This window comes from Rhopilema esculentum, unplaced genomic scaffold (assembly GCF_057945365.1).
Source record: "Rhopilema esculentum isolate cy_ngs unplaced genomic scaffold, ASM5794536v1 HiC_scaffold_31, whole genome shotgun sequence".
NCBI lineage: Eukaryota > Metazoa > Cnidaria > Scyphozoa > Rhizostomeae > Rhizostomatidae > Rhopilema > Rhopilema esculentum.
This window is the reverse complement of record NW_028300842.1, coordinates 605282-616228: the sequence shown is the minus strand read 5'-3', so window position 1 is coordinate 616228 and position 10947 is coordinate 605282. Positions and strand designations below refer to the sequence as shown.

Below are 10947 nucleotides of genomic sequence, written 5' to 3'. Positions count from 1 at the left end.
AATAGTGAAATTCCCCCTCTCTGTAATTTCCTGTCTCCCCCCTAAATGCCCCTGTCTGTAATTTCCTGTCTCCCGCACTAAATTTGATAGAGCATTGATTAAGTCACCAGGTTTTAATAAAATTAAACATTTTCTAAAGTGCAATAATTAAATACAGTCAAATTGGGACATTTAGAGGTTTTTAGGAATTTGACCCCCTGTATCTAGAAAACGCCCCCTAAACGCCAAAGCAACATCCAGTTTCGTAATCTACGCAAAAAATTGAGTCAGAAAAAGTTGGTCTGGTTAATTGCCAGCTCAGGTGATAATGCTCCCCCTCCATTGGCGGATCTACAGGGGGGGCCGGGGGGGCCATGGCCCCCCCCAAACGATTCGACAACGAGAGACTTTGAATGAAAAGACAGTAAATACATTAACTAAACATGTAAATTGATAAGGTAAAAGTTTTTGCATAACAAGAAACTAGTTGTTTATATAACTAACAAACCAAAATTACTTATTACATTACATGAGAACACTAACTGCGAGCATAGAAACATGAGAGCTTTGATTGAGTAATTTTGTGGAAATCAGTGATCCCAACTGATGTCAATATATTCAGAAAAGAATTTGAAAAGGAAGTAGCTATATCGTAGCAAAAACGTTATCGGAGATTTTGCCTTTGAAACGAAAAGCTACATGCGAGCTCATTTTGCGCGAGAAGTGGTGTGTTTCAATGTTGAGTATTGCGATATAATAGCAACGTCATTTTGTCCATCTTTTAACTACTTACAGCTTTAATGGGATTCGTCTTGATTTTAATGCTGCGAATGAGTCAATGAGTTTATCGCTCGTTGGTGTTCTGTCACGGTGAACTTGCAGAAGAAGTAGGGATTCTAATCTCTCCTCAGACATTGTTGACCGAATTGCTGTCAGGGTACTATTCAGTTTAGAAAATAGTCGTTCGGGTTCTGCTGTTGTCACCGGTAGCACAGTGAGAATGTTGAGTAATGTATGCAAATTAGGAAATACATCACCTTGGCAGTCGCCTAAAGCGCCGATAGCGGTATTTGCTACTGTACTTGTTCCACGTGACAGCCATTGCTGCTTCCAAATTTCATACTCTCCTTCAACAATGGACAAGGGGTCTAAAAAGACTCCGTATTTTAGTGCTGCAGGCAAAATATCTTGCCAAGTTGATTCTTTGACGAAACAAGGCAGAATTCTTGTAAGCGTCGCAATCTTCTGCTGATGGGGACCAAATCTTGCTTTCATATCTCCAGCCACTTCATCAAGAAGAGGTAAAAACACATTGATACGATAATAATCAATGGCTTTTTGATTGGCTTCACCTGCATTTGATCTGAACCTGGATTGACTGACTGCTCGAGGAATTGCGTGCATCTCTTCTCTGGTCACTCCAATATTTTCGCCAAGAAGCATTGCCTCTTCAAACATCGAAGCAAACTCATTTTCTTCACCTTTACGCCACGTGTAAAGCTTTGACTGTGTCGCAGAAATCGTCGACATTGCTTTCACAAGATCGCTACCAATTTGTTGCAAAGAACGGGACACTGGGCGAAGTACAGCAGACACTTTCTCGGCCAATACTAGCGCTACAAGGAACTGAGGGTCTTGCAAACTTTTTAACAATCTCCTGGCATCTTTTCTTGTATCTAATGAGTCCCAAGCGAGCATTTCCTCCAAGCACACAACGATGTAAGGCAAAAGCTGTCGTGCAACCAAAACTGATTCATGTCTTTCGACAAATCTTGTTTCACAGAGGGTCACCAACTGCCGTCGCTGAAGCTCTTCAATTGATTCTCGTGCTATGACTGCTTGCAAATAGCTGTTTCTTTTCGCATGCTTGAAGAAATTGTTGATATCTTTGATGTCATCCATGCAATGTCTGATTGCTGGTATCTTTGCGGCTCGAGAACAACTTAGATTTAGCGCGTGCATGCAGCAGTGGAAGTAGTCAGCGAGTGGCGCAGCAGATTTGATAAAGGAGCAAACACCAACTCGCTCACTGGACATCGATGCAGCACCATCATATCCTTGACCAACGAGGTACTGCAAATCCAACCCAAGCTCACTTATATGGCGGAGTAGAGTCTCCCCTATTGCCTTGCCACATAGCTTAATTTCATTGTGCTCTGTTTCATCTGATTGGTCACTGCTTTTTATGTCTGCAATCAGGTCTAAAATTGCGACCGGTTCTTCTTTGATAATTTTTGGCACATTTTTTGTGTCAACGTAACGAATTGCAATGACCAACTGTTCTCGTTTCGCACAATCTTGGGTTTCGTCGGCCATTATTGTCCAGAATTTTGCATTTTTTACATCTCTTACTATGTCCTCTTTGACAATATTTCCTGCACAGGCAATTAGCTCGTTTTGTATCGTTTTGCTTACCAAAGAAGCATTGCGTTTGCAAGATTTCAAGTGATCTTTCAAGTTTGTATCTCCTCCCCGTACTCTCAATCGCAGCAATGCCCTGAAGTTTCCATCATTGTGCTTGGGTTCCATCCCAGTTGAATCTACTGGTCCATCATCACGATGGCCTCTAAGCGCAATATTTTGCCTGGCGCATGTTAGAAGGGTGTCGATGATGGGAACCAGCGCAGTCCTGTTTCTTTCAATCTCTTTCTGCCTTTCAATGTTCATTATTGATCGAACGTCCTTCTCACTCCCAGGTGTTGCACGGCTCAAGAACTCCGTGTACTTTATGGCACATGTCTTATGAAAAGATGTTTCTTGGTGACTTGTGAGGGCTCCATTTTTCCCTGTCAAGTCTGAAAAGTTTACAAGAGGCTTGTTAACAAGTTTGCCCATTGACTGGCCTGCTCCACCTCCGTATTGTGCACCTCTTCCACCTCCACTCTCGCACGTCTTGAATAAAACGCAATAAACACACCAAGCACCGCAACATTTTGGCTCTCTGCTGACAGCTAGCCAGGGGAAGGTTTTCAAGTGATTTTCACCCAGAAAACGCTTCGTTGTCGAGGACATACCAACCATGAGCTGATTCTTTGGTTTTTTCTTTTCAGAAAATGGATATTCATCCCTTCTCTGCGGCACCCACCTCTTCGATAAATATGCTTCCCTTTCGTTATCTGTCAGCTGTTCTCCTCGTTTTGTTTTCATTATAGCTCTACCAATGTCATATCTATCAGATATTGCAACATTTACTTGTGTCGCCATACAACAGAGGTCTGGGTGTGTTTCCTCTTCAGGACAATCCTGGACTACCGCAACTTGGCTTTGTGTGTCGAATTCTTCACCAGTAGATTTTGATTCAAATTCTTGGCAAGTGGTAGTTTCACATGTTTTAGAGATTTCAGGGTTATCTCCAACTGAACTGGTGCGGCTACTTTTTGAGAAGAATGATTCAAGAGTTCTTGATTTCTTTGGCGGACCAGACATTTTAATCAAACCTCCAGTCGGCTTTATTCTCTCGCTTTCAGTGAGGCAATAAGTTGCAAGTGGATGTGTAACACAAGAATTATGATAAGCCTAAAACAATAGTTCAATGCAAAATTAGATGTGACCGGATCTCGCGGCTCATATGGACTATGGTTTAACACAAATCATGACTGCGATCATGAATGAATGACGTCTGCAAACGTTAATGGTTGAGAAAGTTATGGCTAAAATGGGTTACAGTTCAAACATTGTTCATCGTGTTATTGCGATTGTGATACCCAAAAAGCGTCACTATTTCCAACAAAAGCAAAACAGTACCTATAACTACTCAGCTTTGCCTGTTATGCTGCGATGAATTTTTGGTGACTACCCATTTTGAAAATTTACCATTCAAATTATACGCACCAAATACGTGGGGACTTTTGCTCATTTTCTAAATCTTTTTTTCATCTTAAGGGTACGTGTCTTATGCCGGCTTCTTGAACACAGGAATTATAATGTCATTCACGAACTCTGATGCGTCATAGTTCCCCTCCCAAGTCAAGCGCGAAAGCTGCTGACCAAATATTCAATATGAATATTTGTAAAGGCTGAAATACACGATCAGTTTTTTATGTCAGTTTTCCCCAAAGTTATTTCTATATCCGTTTTTCATCAGTTTAACTAAAGAAGCGCGTGTTTACACGATTAGCCAAAGTTCATCAATTTTTCATCATGTATTTTAGCCTTTACTTCGCTTGGAAGTTTCTCGCAGCAATGAAGTTTCTTAATTTTCAGTGTTCTGAGAGTGTACCTTCTTATGAAATTTTTTGATAGAAAGGGGCGTTTCCCGCGTTCGGTGAGACTTTGAAGGGCGTGTCTGTGAAATTTTCGCAGGCCTCCTCTTCTTTCATAAATGGCCCTCCCCAAACGCAGACGCTGGATCCGCCCCTGTCCCCCTCTCACCTCTGGTCTATCTTGGAACACTTCAGATGATGTGTAATTTAAGTCTAGTTTTGATTCATGACCGGCTTGTTTGCTAGCAAACTCTGCTCACTTGTCAACAGTTTTGATACTGTTACAGTTTATAGACATTAGACCTCCATGAAAGATGACTTGGGAGTTTTGTTAGTAATCCCATTTGATGTTATCCCTCTGTGCGTCATTTCATGGGCCCGGCAACTTTTCCTCTCAAAGCAGAAGGACTTTTGACAGGTAGGAAACCTACACAAATACCTATCACTTGCTTTTCCGACTCTAGGAACTTGAACATTTTTGCCATTCAAGACATATTTATCAACCACTTTAGTAGCTAATGCATTCAGCCATTCTACCTATTGTTGCTTGGAAAAAGTATTAATGTTTCCTGGTAGTCCGTCTAGGCCTGGGAGCTCATCACTATCAGTGATTCCAAGTTCCAACATTGCAGCTGAAACAACTCTTGCCTCCAATGCAAGAATGAAAAATTTTGTGGTGACTCAGTGGTGACTTCGTGGTGACTCCCTGGAGTTGTGAAAGGTTGACCAAGCCTGTACACCTTTAGACTGAACATTACTCAAGGTCCAGAGCATTCAAATTGGCGAAATATTTCATCTTTACTTTCCATGTATTAATTTTTGTAAGTAAAATGCAGCACATTTGATATAAAATTCAAATATACCTCAACTGGTCTCCTTATATGCCACCATGAAAATCTGCAATTTTAAAGTGAAATCCTTCACGTTTTTCTATGGCATTGTACCCATTTTAAACTCAAACAGACCATTCACTCCTTCTTCAAATGTTAACTGGTCTCCTACAATGCCTGTGAATATTGGATTGTTCCATTGTCCTCAAATTTTGGAACATAACCTTGGAGGTTGTTTAAGATCTTCTGCATGCCATTTGCATCATTTTTACTTTCATAGATAATACCAATAAACCTCTACAAGAAAAATGTGAATCCAAGTTTCCCTCTGAGGCTTTGCAAAAATTTAAACCATGACCTCAAAGGGAAATGTATCTTAATGAGATTTTTTTAAGCCTCTGGAGTTTTTTTAAGCCTTAGGATCGCTGGAGTTTTGCAGCCATCGTAAACGATCAAATGGAAACTGCATGTCAAATTTGCAGCGATCCCCAGCGATCGTGAACGATCCGATCGTTGAGGATGGCTGGAATAGAAATGAGTTCTATTCCAGCGATCCCAAACGATCCACAGCGTACCAACTATCCCACAATGCGCATCTATTTTCCGCAGACGGAAGATGCATCAATGTTGCTATACACCTCTATAAGGTGCTTTTAATTGAAATATGCAAAAACATTCAGAAATCTATCATCAGATTTCAAGATTAATTTTACCCTAAAATATTTGCATGTATTCACCTGAAAAAGTATTCACGATCGCCCAGTCGCAATTCCTGCATGAGAGTGTAAAACACACCATATTCGTTTCTTGTCTGAAAAATTTCTCTGACCCAAAATCGATGCTGCCTTCACTTATGCCGATTGATTTGCTTCTTCAATAAAAGTAGCACAAAAATGCTTGCTTCCATCAGAAATCTTTCGACTACATCCGCCATTTCAAGAAATCTGCAAAAAGCGTGCCAGAAGCATCCAAAAACGCAGGGGTTAAGAGCGAACAGCCATTATGGTTTGTATAAATAGTAAACTGGCGACCATTTGTATAAATGGTAAACAGAAAATGTCGAAAATACTTAACTGCCCATATAATTGCAAAGGCTTCCGATTCACTCACATCTGATTGGATATAAAATGGTAGATTGAAATCTGGAAACTGCAAAATTGGCGAGATGTAAGCGCTTCCTTCATGAAAGAAAATGTTTTCTCTTGTTCAGGACCCAATACGTACGAACGGTACATTCTTCTTACTTAGGCAGTAAAAAGGTTCATCTTGGAAGGAGAAATCCGAGGCAGAGGCCAAAGGGCATCACTGTAAATTCCCGAAGACCTGCGTGATGAGAAACAGCAGTCTTAGGCATATCTACCTCTTTAAGGGGTACTTGCCAATATCCTGAAGCTAAATCTAGGGTTGTAAAATAACGAGTGCCAATATCAATAGTGTAAATTATCTAAGGTTTCGTCTATGCGCTGCAAAAGGGTACACATGTGTTATCGCATTAACCTTGAGAAAATCTATGCTAAATTGTGTGCTGCCATCCTTTTTTCCCACCAATCCTACAGGACTTGACCAAGGGCTTTTAGAGGGCCTAAAAACCCCCCTACTTGCCATATCTTTTATGTGTTTCAGTAACGTTCTGTTGTGCCACTGGGACATGATATGGTTGCTACGAAATCGGGGCATTATCTTACGTGTCAACAGTATGTATTTGCCTAAAACGTTCTTTAACTTGTTGTTTGTCTGACAAGTAATCGTTTTGTAGGCTAATACTGTCGAGAACAGAGCTATTGTCGTTACAGACTAATCACGTATGAGCTGAATAAATGATGGACGTCAGTTCACCGATGTTCATTGGGTTTTAAAGTTACTACTACCAAGCAAGGGTTTACTAACTTAACAGGGATTTCCCTTGCTGAGGCTGCAGAAGCGACCTTGCAGAGTAAACATTCAAAGATTGATAAAGTGAGTCATTTATTTCAAATAAACCTGTCGAACAACATGGGCCTATTGGCAACATTGTAAATAACTAGGACCTTGGAGGTATATCTACCCTCTCAATTAAAGAAATTTTCCAAACAGTGCCCGGTGGATCTGTGGCCAAGAAAATTGTCTCAGAATTCCATTTCAATGTTCGGTCTGACATATTAATGGATATCTGATCCGATTCAAGGGCCAATTAGCATTACTTACTGCAGAGACCATGGCTTATTTCCATTACACTGCAACGATGGTCGCTTAACAAATTGTGAGTCAATGAAGCAATTCAAATGATACAAACATTTCTCATCACAAACGTACAACATTCACGAATAAACGAAGAGACAAAATTAATTTTCAAAAAAATGTTAAAAAATACTTATCCTTTTTATGGCCAACAATAAGAAACAGGCAGTTTGGCTCCAGAAGACTTTGGTATCGTCATCCAAACAACTTTTCAAAGGCACCAAATGAGAAAGTTTTCCCACAAGGGGATTTGTTGTGATGCAGCTCATGGAACAACTGGTGAGTTAAAAGATATTTTCGTGCTGACTTTTTACTCTATCTATGGATTAATGACCATTCTCTTCATCTGCATTATTGTCAAGCCAATGCGAATCGCCTCATTTTTTGTTCTACTCTCTTGAAAGAGTCTTGTAACAGATAGGGTCATAACCACTTAGTAGTCAGAAGCTGTGTCTTCTCTGAAGTACACTGCAGTTCATCTTAAATAGCTTTTTTAATTGATCTGCATGGTGTTGATCCCTGAAATCATTGCCTTTTGGTTTATATGACAAACATAACATGCAGCATTGGACTGACAACAATGGCTGTGATCAATACTGCAGCTGTCAATTGCACAATGAGCTCGTTGCTAAAAGTAAATCGTTGCTCCTACCTCTATTTCTTAAATTCAAATATTTGTAGATAAAATCATTTGATTATTTGGCAGGATACGATTTCAAACTAACATCATTGCTTGTTGTTGATGAATCTGGAGAAGGGTTTTCTGTTGCTTGGTGTCTTTCCAACCGAGAGAACTTCACAGTCCTCAAGATGTCCTGCGAGCAGATAAAAATGAGAATAGGTGTTTTACGCCCTGTATGGTTCATGTCCGACATTGCACAACAATTTTACAATGGATTTTGTGCAGTATTTGAATGCAATCCAAGGCAATTATATTGTACTTGACATGTTGACAAAACATGACAAGAACAACTAAGAAAAAAGGTATTAAGGATAAATTTAGCTTCACATCTCAGCATTAAATGTAACATCACAATTTTATGGCAAATAAGCCCTTGCCTAGCTAAATCCATACTTTGGACAATGATCTCTTCCGGTTAAGCACTTAAATATTTTCACACTTCAATTCAGAATTTCACTGAATGATGCATGATTACCTAATATTTATGGAAAAAACAGACATACACTTTCAGCCTGGTGTTTTTTGTATATTTTTTGCAACATTGATATGTACCTATTTGCTGTAATCCACCCACAGTTAGAAATATGTCTCAACGTTTGAAATAGTAGCACAATAAGAAATTTTTTCAGAAAAGAATTCATCAAAGATGACATGCAGAACTCTTAAGCTTGGTCATTAGTTTGACATTGGGTACTCCAGTTTCTTATACTCCTTTTTCAAAAATTTAATGCTCATTGTTTCTTGAGAGTTTCTTAATTATTTCAATATTTTGGAGCCCTCTATTTGATTTTCCATACTTGGAAATTGCCAAGTACAAATTTGTTGGGGAGAATCAATTGAAGTTGCAAATGGTGAGACTTGCTTGGTTTCAAATGCACTTTGCATCTCTGTCAAAAGATTCACTTCCATTATAATGCTGTACATAGATGAGGGTAATTTATTTTATTCTCTGTCTATAGTTGTATCATGTAGATGAATTTTTATGAGAGCCCTTTTCTATTAACTGTCTTGATTGCTTACTGATTTTCCAGTATTTGTTTCTTATGAAAATTTGCATGTTTTCAATTTGGATTTTTGCCTCTTCATGACAAACAATCAGATAATGCTATAGAAATACAGCAAAAAAAATTTGGATATTGATTGATGTAAATGTGAAATATAAGGTTGATATTGAGGTCATACAAACATTGAAAGCATTGAAAATGTACTATCAAACAAACCAAGAATGTTGCTTGTTTATGAAAAAAATATACTTTTAACCAAATATTTCATTAACCAGCCCCCTAAGTAGCAAATTGGTCATCTAGCTAAGCAAAAAAATTGCCATCTTCCTTTCAAACATCTTCTACACTTCACAGATTTTTCAAGAATGAAACTAAAACTGTGTTTTGCATAGTTGATGGGATGAAAAGGATCAGTGTTCACTGGTTTGTAATTTAGTGCTTTGTAGGTGTTTACTTTATAGGCAGTGCTGTACATGTTTTTGGTGTAAAGAATAGAACAGTTTTAAGTGGTACTTTCCTGATAATGAAAGTCAGTTAACTCATAAAGAAGTTCTTGGAGAACCCATCCTAGGATTGTAATTGCCTAATTGGGTAATGCACAAAAGGCGTAAATCATTAAAGATACAAGATACTTTACAAAATTCATGGATAACAAACAAATGATGTAAAACTCAATACATTTAGATCAAATTGATTCCTTTAAACTTTTGGAGCTTATATAGAAGGTGTCTTAATATTTAAAAATTGATATCTGTAAAAAAGGTGTTTTTTAAATGCAGTAGCAAAATACTGGGGAGGTTTATTAAACAGAAGGTCTTGTTTAATATGTTGATTCTATAAAGGTTTATTTATGAAAATATTTCAATTGTAGTGTCAAGAACAGCTAAAAGTTAAGTAAATTTGTCCAACAGCTTATTGACAACATCAAGCAGCAGCTGGTTCTGATGCTGCATTTGCCCTTGCTGCTGCTGAAACATGACCATCATATCCCTGTCCCTATTTGCCCTTGCCTCGTTATTTTTTTCCTTCATTTCTAGCTCTCGCTTCTTAACTTCCCATTCTCTCTCCGTCTCTTTTTCTTTTGTTTGTCTCATTCTCTTTCTCTTTTATCTTAATTTCCTTTTCTTTTACCTCAAATCTCTCTTCTTCTGAATTCAAACTCTTCTCTTTTTAGTTGAAGATCTCTGTTTTTCTTGCATATAATCAATCACCTCTTTGTCCCCATCAGCCTTTCTTCTTTTTCTCCCACCTTCCTGACACTCTCTCTCTCTTGTTACAGATTCAGCTGTTTCTCTCTCCTTTCTGCAACTCTCTTACCAGCCCTGGCCATTTTAGTCTGTGCCTCATCCCCCCCCCCTCCAATAATATCCTGAATCGCTTGCTCCAATTCAGTTGGCTCTGGTGGGCTGATACCACTGGCACACTCTTCTTCTGACGTCTTTTGTTAAAACCTCTTTCAAGCTTCAAATATCGATCTCTCACTGCTCTTTGATCAACAGAGAAACATGGTTCAACTATCTTATTTAAATTGGTAGCCACCTTATCCCAAATGTGACCACGCTCTCGAGTACCCATTTTAAATTGAAAGGGCTCCTCAACAAGGATCTTTCTACACAGCAGCGTGTCATGATCTAAGGTCCATGTCATTTTTGGCCTAATTAATAGAACATGAGAATAGAAAGAACACAACTTCATGAATAAATTTATATTCGAAAATTTCAGACTAATAAACAATTGTGCCACAATAAACAACACATAATCAAAATTTAGTGGCAACATGCAATATAATGTACTTCTATGGCAATTTTCATTTTGTTGGATTTTAAGGTAAACCATCAGCTGGATTGGAAAAACAGAGATGGTCACGCTAGTTACTAGACTCCCCCAGCTCGTCTTGACCTGTCGCATCATGGATCTTTCCAGTAATGATTACAGGTGATGCCAGGTCTAACTGGTCAATTACGGAGTTGATGGTTGACAGTATCTTTTTTTCGTAATTGCACCTATGCATTTTGTACAACTGATTGTTAACT

At 38.7% G+C, this 10947-nt stretch overlaps 1 protein-coding gene and 1 pseudogene across 1 annotated transcript; both read right to left on the bottom strand.

The window, feature by feature from the left end:
* Positions 1-380: 380 nt before the first annotated feature.
* On the bottom strand, positions 381-4311 carry LOC148957390 (52 kDa repressor of the inhibitor of the protein kinase-like). Its single transcript, XM_089115446.1, has one exon. It carries the CDS (start codon positions 3403-3405, stop codon positions 769-771), a length of 2637 nt encoding a protein of 878 aa, XP_088971572.1. The 5' UTR covers positions 3406-4311; the 3' UTR covers positions 381-768.
* A 167-nt stretch (positions 4312-4478) lies between these two features.
* LOC148957389 (uncharacterized) lies at positions 4479-10489 on the bottom strand (annotated as a pseudogene).
* Between the last annotated feature and the right edge of the window lie 458 nt (positions 10490-10947).

Excerpts from the sequence above, each read along its gene's own strand:
- LOC148957390 (XM_089115446.1), bottom strand. The coding sequence starts at position 3,405 with ATGTCTGGTCCGCCAAAGAAATCAAGAACTCTTGAATCATTCTTCTCA.